At 35.4% G+C, this 23,349-nt stretch overlaps 3 protein-coding genes across 6 annotated transcripts; 1 reads left to right on the top strand and 2 right to left on the bottom strand.

Annotated features, from left to right (window-relative positions):
* Positions 1-807: 807 nt before the first annotated feature.
* LOC125213157 (bZIP transcription factor 16-like) lies at positions 808-5,448 on the top strand. 4 transcript variants are annotated; one of them, XM_048113534.2, is made up of 14 exons: positions 811-925; positions 1,070-1,180; positions 1,649-1,766; positions 1,858-1,911; positions 1,998-2,072; positions 2,187-2,342; positions 2,433-2,492; positions 2,620-2,789; positions 3,107-3,161; positions 3,468-3,504; positions 3,592-3,878; positions 4,570-4,647; positions 4,733-4,858; positions 5,071-5,448. In XM_048113534.2, the coding sequence occupies exons 3-14, from the start codon at positions 1,692-1,694 to the stop codon at positions 5,152-5,154; spliced, it is 1,257 nt and encodes a 418-aa protein (XP_047969491.2). In that variant the 5' UTR covers positions 811-925; positions 1,070-1,180; positions 1,649-1,691; the 3' UTR covers positions 5,155-5,448. The 4 variants fall into 4 exon arrangements, with proteins under 4 accessions (XP_047969493.2, XP_047969491.2, XP_047969495.2 ...); XM_048113536.2 differs by lacking the exon at positions 1,070-1,180 and having other exon boundaries at positions 808-925; XM_048113538.2 differs by lacking the exon at positions 811-925 and having other exon boundaries at positions 932-1,180; positions 2,253-2,342.
* LOC125213155 (cellulose synthase-like protein G3) lies at positions 5,426-10,448 on the bottom strand. Its single transcript, XM_048113532.2, has 5 exons — positions 9,819-10,448; positions 7,192-7,470; positions 6,656-7,105; positions 6,166-6,513; positions 5,426-6,091 (listed from the first exon to the last, which is right to left on the bottom strand). The coding sequence occupies exons 1-5, from the start codon at positions 10,392-10,394 to the stop codon at positions 5,543-5,545; spliced, it is 2,202 nt and encodes a 733-aa protein (XP_047969489.2). The 5' UTR covers positions 10,395-10,448; the 3' UTR covers positions 5,426-5,542.
* Positions 10,449-15,340: 4,892 nt separating this feature from the next.
* LOC125213682 (auxin response factor 9-like) lies at positions 15,341-19,640 on the bottom strand. The gene is made up of 14 exons (XM_048114352.2): positions 19,343-19,640; positions 19,116-19,234; positions 18,852-18,947; positions 18,585-18,641; positions 18,290-18,442; positions 18,116-18,200; positions 17,823-17,913; positions 17,559-17,723; positions 17,356-17,469; positions 17,189-17,261; positions 16,952-17,105; positions 16,278-16,855; positions 15,974-16,161; positions 15,341-15,886 (listed from the first exon to the last, which is right to left on the bottom strand). The coding sequence occupies exons 1-14, from the start codon at positions 19,389-19,391 to the stop codon at positions 15,751-15,753; spliced, it is 2,058 nt and encodes a 685-aa protein (XP_047970309.2). The 5' UTR covers positions 19,392-19,640; the 3' UTR covers positions 15,341-15,750.
* Positions 19,641-23,349: the final 3,709 nt, after the last annotated feature.

Below are 23,349 nucleotides of genomic sequence, written 5' to 3'. Positions count from 1 at the left end.
AATACTTTAATCCTATTCATAATTTCATCACTACATCCTCCTAAAAGTATCTTGTTTTTTTTTTTTTTTAATTTAACAAGTTATTTAATTTTATAGAAAATAAATATTTAAAAAAATTAGTGGAATATAAGTTCTGTTTTTACCTACTCCTCTATTCCCCACAGAAATAAACCATATTTACTTATTCATCCGTCCCATACAAATAGTCTATATCCATTTATAGGAAGCAAAGTTTTTCTCCTTTTCTTTTATTTTATTTTTTATAGGTATCACCATCTACGCACAATTTCAACTATTTTTTTTTCTCCTCTCCTACTTTATTAGTTACAAATTAATAATCGTATTAAACTCAAATAATCTATTTCTATAAGACAGAAGGAGTCCTAATTTTGTAATAAAATATAAGTAGAGTGAATTAGCTGAATATATGTCTACTCGTAAAAAATAGTAAAAGTGAAATAAAATGTTTATTGCATTTTCACGTATGTTGTCCCTAAAAAGAATATTCACAGTAATATCTGCATTATAGAGATCGGTAATCAGTTCATAAACTTGAATTTGAGATCTTAAAAACGAGAGTAACATTTTTGAGATAATTTTCGTCGTCTAATTTTAATAAAAATTGATGAAAGTCATTATTGAAGACAAGCAAGTTGTAAATTGCATTAGTTGAATAAAAAGGTGAATGGTGATTAAAAATGAATTTATTTTAATTTCTTCCATTGCTGGACCACACTTACAAAAACGGGCCATCCGAGAGCTAATTACCTCAATGTGGCGACATTTTTACGGTAGTACGTGACTTCATCTCAGCCGTTAAACAGTCCACGATTTGGATCCAATCATCAACCCTTAAATCCACGGTGGACACCACATCGGCGCTCTCTCCTCCCTCTCTCTGCTAATCATCGGGACAACGACACAGGTCAGCAATGTCGACGATCTCACTAACCAAGCCCTAATTTTCTCTCTCTTCATTCCCCCAATTTGGCTTCTTATTGTTTGCAGCTGAATTTCGCAAAATTGCCTGAATTTTGGTTTCTTTTCTGGTGCCCCTTCCTCTCTGTAGGAGACACGTCTCTTTAATTGCAAAATTATTCGAATTCCTGTTCCAGCCGTTGTGTAGCTGAGTTGACTCACTGGTCGTATTCACCGAGTTTCGCCTCCTTGTCTATTAGTGGTATAGTAATTGTTTTGGTGTTATTGCAACCTTGAATCCTTGTCTTTGACAAGCTATGTAGTTATTTGAGTTGGATTCAATCTCTTATCTTTAAGCTATGCATATATATATCCTTTGTTTGTTTCGTTTTTCCGACGATTTTCTGGGGTGTGATTTATTATAGTTTTATGCGGATAATTGTAAATTTGAACTCTTTATTAGCTCAATTGGATTCAGTGAATGTCAATTTAGTTTAAGGGTGTATTAGTATGAGGCTTAATATATTGGCAGGTGAATGCTATGTACCTAAAAAAACATTCGAGTGCCTGATATCTTAATCTAAGATGGCCTGCATGTGCTTCAAGAGCTTGCTAGTTTAATGTAAAAAGTTATTGGCTTTGTGCAATTGAATCCATGCCCATCAAAATTAGTACTTTGTTTGTTTTCTCCCAACAAGTAAATAATTTGTGTATGGTATTTCTGTGACAGAATGATTTGAAGTGCAAAACTAGAAGAAAGTTCAATTTGAATCATGAGTGGCAGTGATGTAGATAAAGCTCCCAAAGAAGGGAAGGAACTAAAGGAGCCAAAAACCCCTTCTTCTCAGGTTGGACGTGAACTTTGTGTTGATATATACAATTTTGTTTGAATTTTGTACATTAGAGTAAAAATTTTATATGTTCTTTCGGAATTTTCAGGAACAGACTTCCTCTGCATCTGGTGCAGTTCCTGCCGATTGGTCTGGGTTTCAGGTTTACATTTTATGAGAGATACTCACTTGGTCATCCTTTGTTGATATCAACATAGTAACATGTTTATGATTGTTGTTTTTCTGCAGACATATTCTCCTTTGCCTCCACATGGGTTCTTAGCATCGAGTCCGCAGGCACACCCCTACATGTGGGGAGTTCAGGTATGAAACTTTTGCAATATGGAAAATTTGATAATCTTTCATTGCCAAGACCTATTGGTGTTATGTTCCCTTATCTTGTTAGTTAGAATTGACTTTGCCTAGATTTTATTGCAGTTCACTACTTGGCCCTTTGTAAACATAGTTTGTTTCTTAGTTGCATGCTTACTCTGGTCTTTGCAGCAATTCATTCCACCCTATGGCACTCCACCACATCCATACGTCGCCATGTATCCCCATGGGGGCATATATGCCCATCCGACTATGGCTCCGGTACAGCATCTTTTTTCTGTTCAATCACATGTAACAACCATGCTGTGTAGAGATACTCATAACCCTCTCAATTGTGTTTGAACATTTTAGGGATCTTATCCTTTTAGTCCTTTTGCTATGCCTTCTCCTAATGGTATTGCTGAAGCCTCAGTGAGTCATCTTGTTTCTTCTCTCTCTCTCTCTCTCTCTCTCTCGTTATTTAGTTCGTTCTTCTAAGTTGTCCAAGTCAGAAAGTTATTCAATAAACTGATAAGAAATTTTTTCCAAATGTATCTAGTGCAATGTTCCAGGAAACATGGAGGTAGATGGAAAGCCATCTGAGGGAAAGGGAAAACTGCCTATCAAAAGATCGAAGGGAAGTTTGGGCAGTTTAAATATGATCACGGGGAAGAACGACGAACCTGGAAAAACATCAGGTGCCACAGAAAATGGTGCGGACCCTAAAAGGTATAGATAATATGAGGAACATTTATGTGATGATGCACCGGTACTCAATTAGTTAAATTATGTTCTGGAAAACCGCAATCTATCGGCCTTCTGTTACTTTAGTTATCACAAAAATTTCATTTGTATGGCAGACATTTTTATTCTTTTTTTTTCTGTTGTTTTTACTTATTTGGTGGCATCAAGGTTCTTTTTAGTTGGTTGTCTTTCTCATTTCTCATATTATGTCTGATCTCCCACATTTTTAGGACATACAATTATTTATTGTCTTTATGATGCGTCTTTGTCATCTCAATGAACTTTGCTGATAAAATGTGCAGTGCTGGAACTGCAAGTGAAGGTTCTAGTGAAGGAAGTGACGAAAATTCTCAAAATGTGAGTTTCATAGCAACAGTTGTCACTAATTTCATGCAATGTCGGGAATGTGCGCTATTTGTTTTAGAGAAAGATACCAAAAAATAGGTTGATCAGAAAAAAACTAATTTTCATTTGAAGTTTTGAACTTTGTCTGCCTTTGCCTGTCGTGTCCGTAAGATATTTTAAGCTAAAACACACGGTTCTTGAATTGATTCTCTGTTCAAATTATCATATTTGCATGGTTTATTAAAAAAGCTTTCCAGTTATCAGATCACTCTTATTTTACATCCTGTTACTTAATTAATTTTTGGATACCTATTGCAGGAATCTCAGGAAAAGTCTAGTGGCAGGCCAGATTCTGGTGTGTTTTTAAGGAGTTCTACTCTTTCTCTGCAAACTCAATTTTACTTAAGCTTTTTTCTTTGACCCTTCTGTTATCTTGCTACAGCTGAACCACCTCAGAGTAGGGGTGCACCTAATAATTCTCAAAATGGTGCATCTCATGCAATACCAAATCAAGCTATGGCTATGGTGCCGATTCCAGCACCGGCAGTGGGTGCTGTTAGTGGTGTTCCAGGTCCCACTACCAACTTAAATATTGGAATGGATTACTGGGGTGGTGCCCAATCATGTGCTATGCCTGGAATGCGAGGAAAGGTCCCTGCTGCTCCAGTCGCTGGAGGAATTCCCCCTACAGCCTCAAGAGATAATGTGCAGTCACAACTTTGGATTCAGGTTCCCTTTCTCCATATTTTTGTTAAACATTGTATTTCTTGTTGTTGAGAAGGAATTACACTTGTTCGTTCTCATAGAAACTAAGATAAGTTTAAAGTTAAGTCTACACTTTGATGGATTCTTTCAGTTTCCTGAATGAGAATGAGCAAAAAGTTTGTGCAATGAACTTTTGCATATCATTGCAGTTAATTAGATTGTAGGTTTAACATAAAATTGATCTAACAAATTGCAGATACTTTTTTTCAGGCTACTCGTAATATTTTCATCTCTAAACCTGTGAAAGCATGGGTGAATATAGGATGTTGGCTTGACACATGTAGATAGATTATAACAGATTCAGACAGTTGATTGAATTACAACTGACAATTTGAGTTGAGTATCTATTTTCAGTGTCATCAAGTGAATTACTCAGTCATATGGTTTCGGTCTTGCATAATTGCAACTTGTGATTTGTGAAACTGCAGTTTCATACTAGTTGTTTCACAATGTGATTGATACATTGTATACTGTGACACCATCTAATTGATATATGTTTTATAGATTTAAATTTAATCTTTATTAATCTTCTAAACTTGCTACTTACTATTTTTCTTGGGAAAAATGAGGTTTTGCTTCAATGTGGTCATTTTTTAAGTTTATTTATTAATTTTGCCCAAGACTTTGACTATGTATATGCATATTGAATGTCCAGGATGAAAGGGAGCTTAAAAGACAGAGAAGAAAGCAGTCAAACCGGGAATCTGCTCGTAGATCCAGATTGCGGAAGCAGGTCACTCTCAACTCCCTCCTTTTTTTTGTGTTAGAATAATAATTCAAATTTTTAAATCTGTTTTTGGTTTCTTCCCATTGTATAGGCGGAATGCGATGAACTGGCCCAGCGTGCTGAAAAGTTGAAAGAGGAAAATGCAGCTCTTAGGGCTAAAATGGCACATATGGAGAGCGAGTATGAGCAACTTGTTGCTCAGAATGCATCTTTAAAGGTATTTTCAGTTTTTAATCAATTGTTCATAGAATGTTTTGTTCAAACATTCATTGTATGGCTGTTTTCAGCACTTTTGAAGTTCCGAACTGGCAAAATGCTATGATCTATATCAGTTTCTCTTTCCATAGTATGACAAGTATTTTGTTCTGCATGTTTGCGCATTTCCGAAGATTTTATTTTCTGATGGGAGTGATAATATTGGGTTAACAGGAGAGACTTGGCGAAGTTAGTGGCGAGGATGATCCTAGGTGCAGTAGGGGCGAGCAACGGGCTAGCAACAACGATGCTCAGTAATATCTGGCCCGTGTTAGCTTGATCTAACTTTCCATGACAGGGAAGCTGATATTTACGTAGTATGTAGCTAATATTCGTCAACGCTGACCTTCTTAGTTTCGACACCATCCGACGTTCTCAGTGTGACCAGTGTTTTATGGCCAGGGAAGACAGGTGGTGCATAGAGCTGAGCTCTCTTATATATGCATGCTTTACCCCCCAATTCTGTCAAAAGGGGTATTCTTATTAATTTGTATGTTCCTCACAATGGTTGGATGGGAAAAAGGTAATATGGAGAGAATAATCTTCCTAGTATTGCATATGGATCATTCTTTTCATAATCTTTCTTACATTATATTGTAAACATTCTCATCTTTAGCTTATAACAATACTATCATTTGCCTATGTATCAAACATGAATTTTGTTGAATAGAACAAAGAGAGTTCCTACTATAAGAGTGGAGGTTAAGGTGGTGTTGATAGGCATCCTCCCACTGTCCCTCCTCAAAAACATAGCACCATAAATGGGGAAGCTATTCAACACTCCAAAACCAGCAATGAACATCTGGATGAAGAAAGTATCGAACGCTCCATCATGAAACGTGCGAACGAATCCGGCAAGAAAAGCAACAAGATTCAAGGTGGCAAGTGAGGCTAAAGGGAGAAACATGGGTGATGATGCAACACCAAACTCAAAGATCCCATTATCATATCTCTGGCTCTGCTCATCCTCCATCACTTTGCTAGTCACATTGAACCCATGTGTCTCCATACCCAAACACTTGCTTATGTACTCCACGGTTCCGAAACAGAAGGCCGAAGGCGCCCTCATTAGCCACATCCTCTGGTCGCTCCACCATCTCCGGGACGTGCCGTGTGTTGATATGAAGTCGAAGCAATCTTGGCCGTATGATCCAAGGAAAAGAAATGCATATAGCAAGAACCAAGGCTCTGAAACCTAAACACACATATAAACATCAAATGTATGAGATCATGTAATGCAATTAGTTGAAGTGTGATGCTTAAATGTACCTTGGGGAAAATGGGAAGCCCTTGAAGGAGGGCCAATGAAGGTACTAAAGCATAAATAGTGATTGGGATGGACCAAATGGGCCAAAGAGAATAGTGTGCATAACCAAGGCCCATTAAGATACCCATAGTCCTTGAACCATATGTTAGTGGGCTATACTTGGAAAATGCAACCTCTAAAAGCCCAACCGACCATCTCTTCACCTGGTTTAGAACATCATTTATAGTGATAGGAATATCGCCCAAAAATGCCGCCCTACTTGGATTACAAAATGCTGACTTCCAACCTTCGCATTGAAGCCGATATCCTGTGTAGTAATCCTCTACCAGTGATCCATATCGGAAACCAATCTGCATTCAAGCATTCATACTTTATAGTTGCAGGGACAGAGCCAGAAATATAGTTCATAGTACGAAGCTACAAACCGTAGAAGTTGGTTGGAGGGAGCTCGAGCCCCCTCAACCAATTCAATCTAAAAAGGTCATGCCTTACCTTGGAACCCCAACTCGTTTGGTTTTCATAATAGCACCCTGCAACTTGATGGGCCTTCCCAAGAACTTCTTTGCCATTGATGGGCTTATCAACAATATAATCCGGGCTGAGCTCCGGGGCCTCAGGAGGTACGTATGAGTACGGGCCTCCAAAGAAGGCCCGTCGGTGGAAAAAACATCCTGTCCCGACATAATTGGGCCCCTTTAGACCATCAAGGCCCATTGAGTTTACTAGAAAGAGGCGCTTGTGCTCGGAAGCATATATATCGTCCTTGTTGAGCCCATGGTACCGTTGCGGGAATTGGACATATGCATAGTTTGGTCCAGTGGGCTTAGACCGGTCCAAGAAGTAGCACAACACTCTTTGGGCCGTTGTGGGATCGTTTGAGTACATGTCACAATCCAATGTTAGGATGATTGGTGAGTTGGTCATGGTGGCCGACACTCGAAGCTTCGACATGAAACAAATTAAAGGTTAGAGAAATACGAGATGTAACACGAAAAGGGGATAGGAACGGAACAGAATGGAATACTGACGAGCGCGTTGAGGGCACCGGCCTTGAAGTGGTGTGGGCTTCCCTTGCTCTTCTCTCTAGAGATGTATACAAGATTTGGCATAGGCTCACCACAAGTGTCCACATCTTTCTTAGAGTTTAATAGCACTTGAATGATAGGGGGATGATTTTGTCGACTAAAATCTTTGGTCCTATATTGATTCAAAATTTGACTCTCTTCTTCACTTGAAATGTATTCATCACTCACTTTACCTTTTGCAACCACACTTTCCACCTTCATCTTCATGCTCTCATACATCATCTATCACCATTTCATACTCCAAGTGTTATTCATTCACACAATTTACTCCAACATGAAATTATTCGATGAGCTATCAAGTGCATCACTACAAAAAAAAAAAAAAAAAAAAAAAAAAAAAAAACATGCGAAATACTAGAGAAAAAATCATTTGGATTGTACTAGATCAATCAAGTTCTTTGGTACTAGTCCTAGATAGACCTGCCCACGGTTCATGAACCGGCGGTTTCGGTTCGGAACCGCTGGTTCCGGTTTTGGGAAATATGGAACCGGAACCGAACCGTGAGGCTGTTTCACGGTTTCGGTTTCGGTTCGAAAACCGGCGGCTTCGGTTAGGGTTCAGAACCGCCGGTTTTCGGACGGTTCGTAGCGGTTTAGGTTCGGTTTCGCGGTTTCACGGTTTTTTCCGTTAATTTTTTTTTGCCATATAGTTTGAAATTATAAAATAAATTGGAACAAGGAAATGGGTAGATTAAATTGAGAGATTGAAGAGAGAAATTCTTGTTAACACTAAAATGAGGTGAGTGTAAGTAAGGATAGAGAGGAGTATTTAATATAGATAAAAATAGAGAGAAATGAGATCCAATTTGAATTTAAAATCAACATTTAAGAATAAATAAATAAAAATAAAAGAAATGGTGTTTTGTGCAGTCAATTTGAATAGTGCAGCCATCGCCCACCGTCAACCAATCAATTTTGAAGACTAAACTAATCAATTTTGAAGACTACAACATTAACCAATTGGTTAATGTTAATTTATTATACTTTATTTAAAGTAATCAATTCTTCTAAGTTTATTAAAAAATGTTGGATAAATATTTATTAATAATTATCCATACTCCATAGATTCCATACGTAAAAAAAATATGTTAATTAATAAAATCGGAAATAGTATTATAAAGTTATTACCATAAACCATACAACATAGACTCCATCTTGTAATTTAGTTATTTTTATTTTATTATCTTTTATCTTATGTTTTTCAAATTACCATCCAATTTTTCCAAATAGTATTATAAAGTTATTTTTGCTACAAAATTTTGTCCCATATTATTGTTTCTACGGATATTACCAAATCTAAAAATGAAAGTTATATATATAAGAGTATAAAACTCATAAACCGGATCATTCAGCAATGTTTTATTTAATGGAGTATAGTTTTAATATAAGGATTAACTATGTTTAAATTTATCATTGTGTTGGCGGTTCGGAACCGTGAAACCGTCGGTTCGGAACCGGCGGTTCGGTCGCGGTTTCGGTTCGAAAAAATTTGGAACCTGAACCGAACCACGGTTCTAAAATTCACGGTTTCGGTTCGATATATTTTTCGCGATTTCGGTTTGGAACCGTAACCGCCGGTTCGATAAACCTTGGGCAGCTCTAGTCCTAGACTTTGTATTTTAACTTTGAAGATGAATACATGTGTTTGATAAACATGTGAATAGTTATCTTATCTCTTGTGTTATCACTTGGGCTGTCAAAGTCAGTGCGCCGATTAAAATTAAATGGTGATGATTTTCAAGATCTTGCTGAAAATCGAAAAGGCCTTATTTTGGCCTATTTCGGGCAAACATATCAAAGTCTAAGGCAAATACCAAAATAATTTTCAGCCTGCAAACAGAAACATAAGATTACGCCAAAAAATAATAAATAAAGATTAACAAGAATATTATTAGTCTTGCCAGTCATTCAAACAATGCTTCATCGTCAATGATTTAAAATTTCATTTTCATTCAGTACAAAAATTAAGAAAGGTGAATGAAAGCTGGTTAAAAAGTTAAGTAAAATTTGAATTCTACTTTTACAAATTAGTAATTTATAGTAATATATTTGTGAGTGTAGTAATTTTATGAAGCATGTGATCCACCAATCATAAATTAAAAAAAAATTACTTTAAATTGTGGACGTCCAAAAATGACAAAATGAGATTCGGTACTCATATTATTTTATAGACGGATGGACTGATGGGGTATAGCACATCAGAAAGCATTTAATTTTGGGCTATCTTAAAATTTTCTTTTTCAGTATAATTAAACATGGTTACACCATTAGTAAGATAGTACTCCACAATACATCTAAACATGGAAAAATATGAAACAAACACTAACATATAGTACTAGTATTGAGAATTCATTGACTTGAGTGGTTGCTAAAATCAAATTGATACTAGTCACTAAGACTACTTTAACGACGAGATAATAGTTCTCGGTCCATCAGTAAATTTAGTATTAACCAATCGTGAACACAAAAACTACCATCATTTATAGTTTACGTTTCTACTTAAAAACTTTTAATTTTAAAAAAAGTTTGATTTATGTCCCGTCATATAACCGAATGATTAACCATCTCACCTTGATTTCGAGGGTCTTGGCGGTTAGATCATAAGTGGAGCTAAAATACGCATGTGGACATCTCTGTGTTACTTTATTCTCTCTACAAAACGGCAGCCAAAGCCTCCCAAACCTCGCCGCCTCCATGAAGGCAAACATGGTCAGCTCGGATCCCCCGTCGTCCGACACGTACACCGACAGCTTCTCGGCCGGGTAGTCATACGCCATGACCGACAACGCCGTGTTGATGACGTCGATTGGGGGTTCCTTGTAGGGATCCGCCGTGCATATGAATATGTCCAACCCCGGGAAATCCCTCCGGTCCAGCGCCTTTTCGAGGTTCTCGTGTCGGTGGACCGGGTTCATGCGGAAGGCCTGCGATGTGGACCACATGAAGGCTAGAATAAGGTCGGAGATTAGGAGGGAGAGGGAGATGAGGAGGGAGATTGGGGAGGTGGAGTGGAGGAGTTTGAGGGAGTGGTGGTAGAGGAGGAAGGATAGGGCGGCGGTGTAGGCTGCTGCGAATAGGCGGTTGAAGTGGCGGCGCGGGAGTGGGTGGAGAGAGTGGAGTGGCGGCGTTGTGGTGGCGCTCTTCATTTCTGTCTTTCTATTTTTTTTGTCGCCTCCCGATTTGTTGTTTTTGGAGGATTGATATTTGTCTTCATTTATAGGAGTATAAATTCCATCCATCAATCAAAAATAATCAGTAGAGTAGTTGGCAACGCGAAGCTGTGGTGAATTTAAGGTCATGGGTTCAAACTAAAAAGAAAATAATTCATTTTTTATAATTGTTTAGTGTCCACAAAAAATAATTTTATTTTTAAAAATGAAGAATTTCTCTCTAATGTTTTGTTCACATTTTCACATTTTCTATCTTACTTTATTAATTTATTTTTCAAAACTCATAACACGCATCCATATATGGATCTATTTTTTATGAACGAAAGAAGTATGCAATTTGAACTATACAGAATAAGCCATAACATGTGCAGTAAACATGTATGCACTGATGAATTAAAATTTAATTCGCACATTTTTCAAAAAAATTGCTCCTATATCCCTTTTACTCTATAAGTATATTTACATTTCGTTGACATTTTCTGCCCACTTCTTTTATCTAATATTTCTTAAAATCAACGTTAAATTTAATTATGACATTTAATCCTAAACGGATGAAACAACATTTTACTGCAAATAGAATAATTTGTGTGATCATTAATGATGGATAAGTGATATTCCCTCCGTCCACCAATAAATGTCTCATTTTTTTTTGTCCTTCTGACAATAAATATCTCGTTTCAGTTGTACTACATTTAGTAAGTGGATCTTATATTCCGCTAACTCATTTCATTCATATTTTATTATAAAATTAATAAATAAAAATAGATCTCATCTTCCACTGACTTTTCTATTCACTTTACTAAATAAAATCAAATAACTTTTTAAAACTCATACTAGTTATAAGACATTTTAAACAAGGACAATGGGAGTAGAACCGGTATAAAATTGCCAACGGATGACGCGTTTGGCGCGAATATGATTTGACAATTATTGTCTTTTGCTCCATTAATTTTAACTTAATTGTATAGTATAGTATATTTTTCTTTTTTTCTGTCGGTGTTGCCCAAGAATGGTTAATGTTAAAATTTTAAATTGCTATTCGCTAATTGCTTAGTGAAAAATATGCGGTTTTCAAATTTGTACATTTAGTGATTTAGAAATTAACAAACAATTGAAATAAGATTTTTAATAAGCTTTTAGTAAAGTTATTAAATTAGCTCAATTTGTTTACGGTTCCTATTATTAACAATCATGGTCCTTTTCATATCCCTTTGTGTTCACAACGTATAAAATTTACCTTCCTATTATATTATTGTTTAAATTAAGCTAATCTGGACTTTCTTAATCATGCTTTGATAATTGATATCAAGTTCTGTCACGGCTCTGCGTACATCGGTAATTCGGTATACATAATTGATAATATTAATAGTATTAAACTAATAATAGTATCCTAAATTTTAGACTAACTTAGAAAAAAGTTTCTCCATTGATTTATTAGTTCAAACCAAAAGGATACGAATCTTTAGGATACAACTGCAATTATTAGAGACAAACATTGACAACCATGTAATTAACTCTAGAGTCATTTCACTTTTTTCGAAAATTAACTTAATAGTTTATCCCCCTCTTAGGGCGGAGGGAGGGTGGGGCCAGGAGCGCCCATAGTCCCCCCACTAATTTTTAAAAATATATAGGGATATTTTAGTAATTTCACATTAATCGTAATTTATAATGTATATATAATACTAAAGATAGATTTCAGCAAAATTATACTTCCTCCGTCCATGAATAGGAGTCTCATTTTCTATTTTAGTCCGTTCACAAATAGGAGTCTCATTTTTCTATTTTAGTCCGTCCACGAATAGGAGTCCCGGTTCATTTTTACCATAAATGGTAATAGGGTCTCCCCTTCCACTAACTCATTTCACTCACATTTCATTTAAAACAATATATACAAGTGAGATCCTTATTCCACTAAACTTTTTTCCACCCACTTTTCTTAACATTTCTTAAAATCCGTGCCGCCCATAAATGGGACTTCTAATGGCGGACGGAGGAAGTACTCCATAAATCGTTTCCTCTTAATTAGTTTTCTCCTTCTGCCGCCGTTCTACTCCTTCTGCAGTGTAATCTGAAATCTGGTTATATAAAATTAGGTATATTTTAAAACTCAAATATAATTCAATTGATTTTTCTACATAGGTTGTTTTTTTGTTTGGCTGCAATAGTTATGTAAATTGAGACCTAAATAATCATATTCAAGCTCTAAATTGGTACACATAAAATTCAAATAGGGAGAAAGAAGATATCTTATGTAATTCAATGGCTACGGCGATTTTGTGTTGGAATTCTTTACCCATATTCTTAATTTGATGTGTATGTATTAATAGTTTTACACTATTTGATTTGTGACAGCAACATTTTAGATTTGATCATATTGTATATTTTGTTTACTCTTTATTCTTTTAGTTGTGAAGCGTAAGATGAACTTTATCCTTTTTTTGTGTATGATTTATATTTTGCAAACTTAATCAGTGTTGAATATTTTTGTAGATATATGGATCGTTATTTCAAGAAACTTTCTTCCGTGATTCTTTATCAGTTGAATGATTGCTTAGTTCCTTATATGGAAAAGGATGTGTTTGTTAAAATTACCAATGCAACTATTATGCAGCGATTTCAAAAGATGAAGAATAGAAGACAAATGTTATGATGTGATTGCATTTAATTTTTACATTTTGAACCTTATAATTTAATTTATATGATTTTTTAAAAATTTAATTTTGGACCCCCATGATGAAATTTCTGGCTTCGCCACTGCCCCTCCGCTAACTAAAATTTCATTAATCTCCCATCCCATAACTGCAAATTAAATAAAAATATGAAACCTCATTTCATGATCAGAGTAAGTTTGTAAAAGAACATTAATAGTGTAGAAAAAATATAATCATTGCAAGAATATTTAAATATGAGTTTGTAATTATTCATGAATCTCCAAAGATGGAATTCCAACTTATCTCGAGTCTTGAGAGTTGGAGACTACTACCATAAATACCTCGGAAAGTGTGAAATGCTACGACGTCGTATCCGGAACCTGTTTCATTGGCTGAAAGGAAAACTCAATTATTGTAGTACACAGCATATTCCACATGTTAAAAATCTATACCTTGTCAATATGGTTGATTCATACAAGAAGAACTAGTCAAAGTATATTAGATATGTGATGGAATTTCATTTGAGATTTACGAGTACTGTTATCTTTTCTGATTAAACCGTCGAAAATATTCTTGCATCCTATCTGCATATAGTACTTTATTATCAATAGTGGTGGATTCATCTTCGAGATTTACTTACAACATCTACAATGATACGTATTACTTACAACATCCACAATGATACGTATTATAGTATGGACGTTAGCATTCACAATAGTGCGGACTATAATATGCCACATCAGCATTTTTGCCTAGTCTCCTGCAGTGGTGCAGACCAGTGACCGAACTTTATATTTAATTTTAATTTTATTTTTAATTAATAAATAGCAAAATTAATATACAAAACACAACAAATTTTATTAAAAAAAAATTACATTAATTGAAAAAAAACCCTACATTACTTAAATTAAATTTATATTATCATAAAAATATAAACCTGATTATAGGGAAAAAGTATAAAAAAAATGAATAAAATGAGAAAAGTATAATAAAAATAAAAAATTAAAAACAAAATGATGAGTTTGGGGTTTGAACCCACGAACTCTATGATTTTAATTTAAAAACAATTTTTTATATAAAACGACTTTTTTATAATTAAAAATTAATTAAACGTGTCGATTGTCCTTGTCCACGCTCGTGTGTGGCACTGTAGTGGGCGGACGAGGCGCCGGATGAGAGTCGAGTGACGCGTTGTCCGTGCCCGAAAGCTCGGGCGTAGCGATCACCCTCGTGCTTGTCTGTCGGCTTGCAGTGGTCGGACGAGCGCGAACGAGGGATCGTCCGGACAATTTTTGCACCAATGCAGATGCTCTTAGCACTTGGTAATAAAAGATTACTCAACAAGTGTTCTCTAAATGTGTCTTTCAATATTGAAGACATAATTTCAGTTATGCATTTACATCACTTTCTTGCTGTTTTCTTCAATGTGTATCATTTGTTGTGACTACAACCAGGCCATTAACTCCGTCAATTAGCGACTACACTACATAGAATTTGTGTCAAAGGTTTGTCATACGTAACTCAAGTTTGAAATTTCAGCATTAATTCTGTGGTGGATGTTGAAATATTCTAAACCCTATTTCAATATGTTTGTTCGACAAACGTAGGATGTAGGCAAAATATATTGTGACTCGATTGTAGGGACCTCAAATTTGGTGGTTCAATTTCGAGGTCATCAATTAGACAAATCGACATTACATTCCTAAGTTCAATATCTTAGTGCCAATATTATGGTAAACAAATTACCATTTCAAATACTTACAGACATTTCTCCTCTTGATTTCTCTCTCTCATATTTTAGAAAATAGAGATTAATCTACCAAAAAAATAGTTTGTTGTCCAGCATAAACTGTCTTAATAAATAATCCGATTCCAAATTTAAATTTTTTAGTAAAATAGAAAAAGTAATCATAATCTTGAAGAAAATAGTAGTACAACCTTATTTGATGTGGCTGTGGTCCTCTCATCACTTGCCATTTTCCATTCCAGTAGAGATCAATTCTTGCAATTAATATCATCGACAGCTATGGATATATACTAGACTACAGTACTTATTTGACATTTTGCAAAAATAGCAAACCCCACTTGGTACAAGCTTCATTTAATATTATATATACATGTAATTTCATGAGAGGAAGGCCAAAATCATACATAATCGTTGAAAATTCAACCCACTTGGTCACCTATAATGTTCTAGTGCCATTAATTCTCCTGTTATATTTTGGGGATTTTATCAATTCAGCTAAGTTTTGAGCTTTGACAACACACTGAATAAAGAAGCATTAATTAGTCCGAGTTTGACACTAAACAGAGAAAAAAGAAGCTTCAATTTTTAAAGATGCCAATCACAAATACTACTACTAGTATTTACAGAGTAGGTTGAGAATGGCTTCTCCTCATCCAAATTCACCACAAACACACACTACTATTCACAGATTCTACTTCTACTCCATTGATTAGTTGTCACTCAGTCTCGTCATACCTCAAATGAGTCGAAATATTCGCTACATCAATTTTAGCTGGATTCTGCCATCCCCCGGTTGCTGCAAACAACAAACCAACCCGTTCGTTCCAGCAACCAAACAATTACTCCGTTACCTGAGCTGTCCACATTGAGATTCTACGATAGAAGAACTTCAAATGCAGCCATGTCAAAAGAAGTGGTAGGGGAGTTGATCTTAATCTCCAATATTTTCAAAGACGAAACCAGTTGTTTCAGTTTCTGTTGTGGATACAGGGAGCTTGTCTCCTTTCATTTTCTTGACATCCTGGCTAGAACAGATGAAAATTCTCCTAACCATGTTGCAGAATTCTCTGCAGAAAGATTATGATATTATCAAACATACGAACTAAGGAGGTTTACGAAACAAGTTGTATATAACAAGCGGCATGAAAACTTACGGCCATGGATCATCGCCCACAAGCATCATGTCCCCTTCATCATCCGTAAACACAATTTCCCATTTATTTCGTGACTGCAGCTCCCCCTTAATCTCAAACATTTCTTCCAACTCTGTAATAAGATTCTCATATCCCTTCAAAGTTGTCAAATCCACTGCTCGACCAACCGCCACCCCTTGCATTTGTACCTACTCGAAGGATTTTTATGCCACAGATGGAGAATAAAATTAATCTTTCAAGGCAAGTAACATATAAATCCTAAGAAAGAAGATTAATATCCAGTTTATAATAATCTTTCGTATACCTTGGTGCGGCTTCTGGAGGAGTTGCTCTGTCTGCTCTGGATCTCCTTTGTTGGTACTTGCAACTGATCTTGCCTTAAATCTTTAAACTCCTTTGAAACACTAGATTTCTGTTCTGAATCAGCTGAGGATAGAGCACTCGGGATGTGCACTTCACTACTATCGTTTGGTATATCAGCTAATCTTGAAGGAGCTATTGATGGACTTTTCAAATTGAACCCAAACAACCTGCAAGATTGCTGAGCATCTGGTTTCCTTACATCAGTACATGCAGTAGCAAGGGTATTAAACTGACTTCCTGAGTTTGGAGCTGAATGGTTTGAAATAACCGACCAAGCCGAAGCACTTTTACTCTCTTCAGTTTCTTCAGCATGCACATGAAGGGGAGGTTGCCACCCTCCATCCATACGAGTGGTTGATGCACCATCATTGCTGTGTTTCATAGGTGTGGTGCTAGCATCTGTTTGTTTAGTATGTGAATTACTGATATAGCTGCTTCTTTGTCCTTCAAAACTGTGATTTATTTGATGGGCATCATGACAAAGGTTCCATGTAGGTGATGCAATTGAAGTTATAGTTTCTACAACATTACAGTAACAAATAAAATAAAGTAAGACAATAGTGAACAGGTATAGAAGCAAACAGAATATCAAAATTTAGTGGAAAGCAAGCCAACCAGGAACAGCAATTTCAATATGTGGTCGAAGCCGTTTATTCTTCATGGTAGGTGGCTGAACTAGAGTTGGTGGAATTGATGCAACAAATGGATCTATCTCCCATGGAGAAACCCTTTCTGGTCTTGAGATGGATGCCGGTTCATCCCATTGAACCTGGGAAATAAAAAAAATACATGTACAGTTTTAAGTCTTGAGCAATAAACAACAGATTCTGGAATAGCAGAATGTGTACTAACCTTCAATGTTCTCCATTTCGAATCATTCCAGTGAGGCGAGATATCTTCAACCCCAACAATCGTACCTGAGAACCTGACAGGACAAATAGAATTAAGAACTTTTAACAACTCAAATAATGTACCACTGTACCAACTATGCAGTCAATGTCTACAAGTGTTTGACCAACCTTCTCTCAGGAGAATCATCTCCCTCAAAACGCATCTTGAATCTCATGCCGACTCCAAAGTCATGATTAATGGATTCTAGATATTTGTTCAGGCCAACTATGAACTGACTAGTCCTAAAATGTATAGAAGCAAAAAAAAAACAGTTAAGATAAGTACAGATTATAAAATGCAAGGTTGCAATTCAAGGGAGATTGTTTCAGACCTTGGCTTGTAATAAACAACAAAGATGGTCTGAGTCATGACAGCATGAGATGCTGTTGCAAGCACTCCCAGGTGCATGCTCTGACTTGATATCACTGAAGAGGGTATAGAAATCTGTTGACGAGCATGGCGCCTGACCCCAACACGCAAATCCCCATTCTCTCCCCTAGAGCAACAAAGGTAATATATATGAACTCAACTCAGAAAACAGAAATCCTCATAATGAAATGTTGTTTACCTAATAAGATATAACATCTATAAGTACCTTAGAAATACAAAAGAGTCACCAGCAACTATACGCTTAGAAGTGACAAACGTACTCCATCCTGTAGTTAGCAAATGCCTCCTAGGTTGACCTGTTCATTCAAAGCCAAATATATATATTTCAATTTCCCACTATAAATTACTATCTATTAGTATCATGCCTGAAGAGCTACTATTTCCTTGCCTGCTACAAGGCCCAGGTGAATAAATTTCTTTATAAAGTCTCCAGACAACAATACAACATCAGTGACACCGAAAGTAAACTATTACTAGAAAACAAACACGGTATCTCACCTCTAAATATATGCTTGAATTGCCATTCATTTCCATGTAGATCCTTAGCAATCAATTCCTGTGTCGGAATCTGTTGGCTCATATCCTGATAGGAGAACAATAATTGTCAGCAAATATAGAAAATTAGCACTGAATACAAACGTATACAGCTAAAGGAAGCAGATAAATAGTTACCAATGGGGGAAGACACTCATTTGCGTGTTTACGAAGGACAGAAAATCCACCATGTGTGCTGGTATCAGAAGCAGTCAAAACTTTGCAGAACGAATGAACTGCAGGTCTAGGAGTCTCATCAATAGGACTATCCGGACTTCTTGGCTCGCTTTGCTACAAACAGATTTACCCGGTTACATGTTTAAGTTGCAAACCAAAAAGATGCCAGCTTGATTTTTGAGCTAGGCCAATGAATAAACAAACAAGATGGCAATTTTTTCATAGAATCAAGGAGCAAGCGAAAATTAGTTCTTACATCTGATTCTGGCATCAAAGTAATTTGTGCATAAACTTCATCCGTATCCTTTTCAGCCTACATAGTCATACAAAAAAGCTGTGAATCACTCACCACTCAATAATTGAATCAACAATTGCAATTCCTTTAGTTGCCAATTCAAAGTAAATTGATAATAATTGGAAGCCATGCTAAGCTATCGCTTATGCATAACAAAAACAAGAAACACACAAACACCCTAAGCAACGGATCTACGTCGAAAGAAACAAGCTACAGAGAGGCAATTACCAGTAGCTGAACGTTGAAAACTTTGCAAAGGATCTTCGGAGGCAAATTGAACATCGGTATCCTCTGATTCAATTCCTGATTCGTAGATGCCTCCAACTAACACATCCCAAAGTAAAGTATGACTTTCAGATATCAGATAAAATCCAACCAAAATCCGAGATATGGCAAAAATTAAATTCAATAACGGATAATACACAAAGATCTAAACATTCAAGAAGAAAAACAAAACAAAATTAAACAATTGCATTTTCAAGCACAACAGACCTGCTCCATGTGACCTTGTGGGAAATAGTAAACTCTTTCTCCAGCTTTGGGAACATCCACCAAAGGCCCCGCACAACCTCTCCATAGCTCCTCATACAACGAATCCTTCACAGAAACCCCTGAAAATTCACAAAACAACAAAATTCCTAAATTAAACTCACAAAATAGCAAGTAAAAACAAATCAGTTCAGAAGAAACGAAAAATCATCATAAAAAGTCGGCTTCACCTGAAGAAACATGCTGCTGCCGCTGAGAAACCGAGCTCCAATTCGCCATAACTCAACCAATACACGCACCTCTCCTCTCTCCAACTAAAAATAACCTAGAAACCCCCAATCAAATACACAATGCAGCCAGCTGCAGCGCTTCAGCCTTCAAACCGCCATCCAAACAATCAACGTAATCACAGCGAAACAGTATCCGCTTTTGTAGAGCAAGCTGCAATAGTTTAAACAAGGAATCCGAAGAAGCAGCTTAATATACGGTGGTTTCTCTCTCTAGAGTGCTGGGTTTTGTAAATTAATTGTGGGTTTGATTGTCTCCTTTTTCACTGCACACGCAGAGTGCGTGTGCATGTGGGTGGTTGCGTAACTAACCATGGTTAAACCCTTAACCAGAGTCGGACTTGGCGCTAAATTTGGTGACACGTCAGATTTAACAATACTTATCTCATTTTAGTACTTGTGTCCTCTCCAATGGCAACATTACTATATTTTGTCTCGTGTTTCACAATTATCATTAGTATAAACAAAAATTTAAGCATTTCATTTCTCAAATCTATATTATTACAAACTTACAATTGGAATTAATCTTGATTTATATAATTAGTCCTCGAAAATAAATCTATTCATCAAGTTGCGTTTAAAATGGGTAGAGGAACAATACTGTCTAATCTTAGTGCTGTTAAAATTAATTTAAATTATCTTCAAGCACCCAAAACATAAAATTATATAAATAACATCATATTCTGGTTGCATCTTGAGAAATTTATAAGTATTTTGTCATAAAGTAGAAGTATCATGTACCCACGAGTAGTGAACTAATTTACTAATCCACTTTGTTAATTAATATGTACTCCAAATTAATAGTGGGCGCATATATAAATGGTGATTTATTTTTATGTAAAATTAATAATATCAATTTTTAGAAAATTAAAATCAAATAAAATATAATCATGTTAATTTAGACTAAAGACAAATGTTACTTACAAATGATGTTCACCTCGAAGATCTACTGTATTTGTAACATAATTACATATGTATTATTCTTTTTTACAATATGATAAACATAAAACAAATAACTGATCATTTATGGAGAAGATATGTGTTTTATGTCGATCGATCGTTATTTTAGAAGGAAAAAAAGTTGTATGCACGGTTCTATACTTCCTTTAAATGCTTGTAATTTCTACATTTATGTAAACAGCATAGTAAATAATTAAAGTGTGTCCCATTATATTTGATTAAGTTTGTTATAATATTTTTGAAATTTATGAATCATGAAGCGTGTCAGTTTAAAATGAATCTATTTTCAAATATATTACGATTGACTAAATACTTGGAATGTTTACATATATATAGCAATCTTGTGAATTGCGCTCCCATAAATTCAAACAAATCTATCCTTGATTATTTGCTTAAATGTTACTCCATTAATTGTACCCAATATTCTGAACAAAGGGTTTTCGTAATTAAATAAAATGTCCCAATTTAGACAAGTACATGGCCACTTGTAAGAGAGTTGAATAATATAAATTGGATCTTATTTCCAAATTTTTGAGGAATTGTTTGGGAATATACTAATGTTTCCTATAATTGACTTTTCTCTTGTCATCACTCCCACTAGTTCTTGACTCAGTTTACCTATTATTAATATATTAATATTATTTTCAGATTAGTTGAATTTCTACACATGTGTCATTGTTAGTTAGATATGCCATGATTTGTGAGGCTATATGGCTCTAATTTATTTTCTCATGCTAATATATTAGTAGTAAATTTGTAATTGCAATTGCACTAGAATGACCCTATAGCATTTTTACTATTCAAGCAAGGTTGATTCACTATTTTGAGGTTATGATGTTCAAGAATTTATATTCAGTGATTAAAGGGAGATGAAATGAATACTTATTATATATATGGAGGAGAAAGTTTTGTCTGAATTAATTGATCAAAGTGACAGCTTCTTCATATGCCGGGATAAAGTGGATTCAACAACATTTTGATGATATATTCAACATAATAATTATTCAAACTTTTTGTGTTTCTCACCTGTCAATCGTGACCAAACTTGTACCATGTCAATGCCAACAAAAAATTACCACTCCACTTGCAAAAAAATTAAATAAAATCAAATTTAATAATTCCGTGTGAATATTGTCCGTCCATGTATTTAAATGGGAAATTGCAATTTAATACGCAAACTATTTGATTTGATTTGATTTGATTAAAATAGTTTAGTTATACATGATAGGGGTGATAACTGGATGGAATTTTATGAAAAAAAAATGTCATTTTACTATTGAATGATTAATTGCTTGGAACAACACCATTGCATTCCCCCTTAAAAAGCAACTCTTTGTCTCCACAAATGGATATAAAATGCGAAGCATCTTTAATGTTCATCAACTGTACAATGATTAACGACTTCTCTTAATTTTGACTGAGAAAAGAAGTCAAGAAGAGCGGATGAATAATCATTAACAAAGAGCATCGTGAGTACTCCCTCTATCCCGTGTTAATAGAATCATTTTTCTATTTTGAGAAGTTTCAAGTTAATTGAGTCATTTCTATATTTGAAAAAAAAGTAATTCTCTCTTTTACTTTATTATCTCTTACTTTTTTCACCAATCATTTAACACATTATTCTTAAACTTCGTGCCGAAAAGAAATATCTCTATTAACAAAGAACAGAGGGAGTACAAAATTATGATAAGAGCATCTACAACGGCCACACTTGCAGCTTGAGGGATGGAGCGACCGCGATGCAAGGGGGTTGGGCCAAGCCACCGGCGTGTCGGGCAGTTGACTTGTTTTTAATTTTTTAAAATTTATGCGGATATTTCAATTTTATAGTACTTTTTAAATTATATGAGTCGATCATTTCATATTTTTTCAATATTTAATCATATCCTTTTATAATATAAACATCTCATATCATATTATCTCGTCACATATATAGCATCGTCACAATTCATCTATTTATTGCAATAACCTAACAGAATTGATTATGAAAGAGTCTCGAGTCTTTGCACTGCACTAGCTAAGTGTGCAACGACTACTCGACAACTCGCATACACAATGCCTCAAACGATTTTGTCGTGAGGTCACCGAAGCCTTCCGCAATACACATTTGAGAAGACTAAATTGCTAAAAGAGTTACTTTAAAATTTAATTTGCGAGGCTAATTAAACAGAAAACAAACTAACGACTTTTTAAGGGTGATCCTTGGCCTAATTGATGGATTATTATACTAGGTGGACGTCAGCAATATTTCTTTTAATTTTGGGTATTTTATTAATTAGGAATAATTGGTTGTTTATGACGAGGATTAGTGTCCTAGATTAAGAGCAGTAAATCAACTTTTTATTAGCTTTAGAGTGGAGAAGGAATAGAAAGAGTCACGACAAACCAATTACATCGAGGTTATGTGACTGCCTGTCTGTCTAACTAGGCAAACACCTCGATTTATTATGCTAATTATGTTAAAAGTTTGATTTATTTATAGATCCCACTATTAAATTTATACAAGTACTTGAAAAGGCCATTATTATGCTTTATTAACCGACCCTTCAACCCCCAAAGAGTTGCATTCTTTCATTTTTTTTATAGCAATTATAGGACATATTACATATATATGCTCATTTTCCGGTAATTAACTCATGCTAGTAAATTAATCAATTGATACTAGAATGATTGAAAACTAAGTTATACGGAGTAGAAAAGAAAAAAGGATAGTGTATCATGTATTAAAGCTGAAATTATTAATTCATATTGTTAGATCATTGATAACATAATGATGGAATGAGTATTCTTTAAGGAGGATTGCACATGTGTACGCGAATCAACCCGACCATAGAAAAAGGGAATGATGTGGTCTACGACCATGGGAAAGTGGGGGAGAAGGTAGGGATGGCGAATGTCGACAAGAGTACGGGAGGAGGAATGCACGGTATGCACCACCTCTATACGTCGACAGCATGTGAAGAAGGGTAAGGGCGGAGGAGAAATGCGCC

This window comes from Salvia hispanica, chromosome 3 (assembly GCF_029641045.1).
Source record: "Salvia hispanica isolate PSC_SH4W2 chromosome 3, Shi_PSC_v1, whole genome shotgun sequence".
In the NCBI taxonomy this organism is placed as follows: Eukaryota; Viridiplantae; Streptophyta; class Magnoliopsida; order Lamiales; family Lamiaceae; genus Salvia; species Salvia hispanica.
The sequence above is the reverse complement of the archived record's forward strand: the minus strand, read 5'-3'. Positions and strand labels throughout refer to the sequence as shown.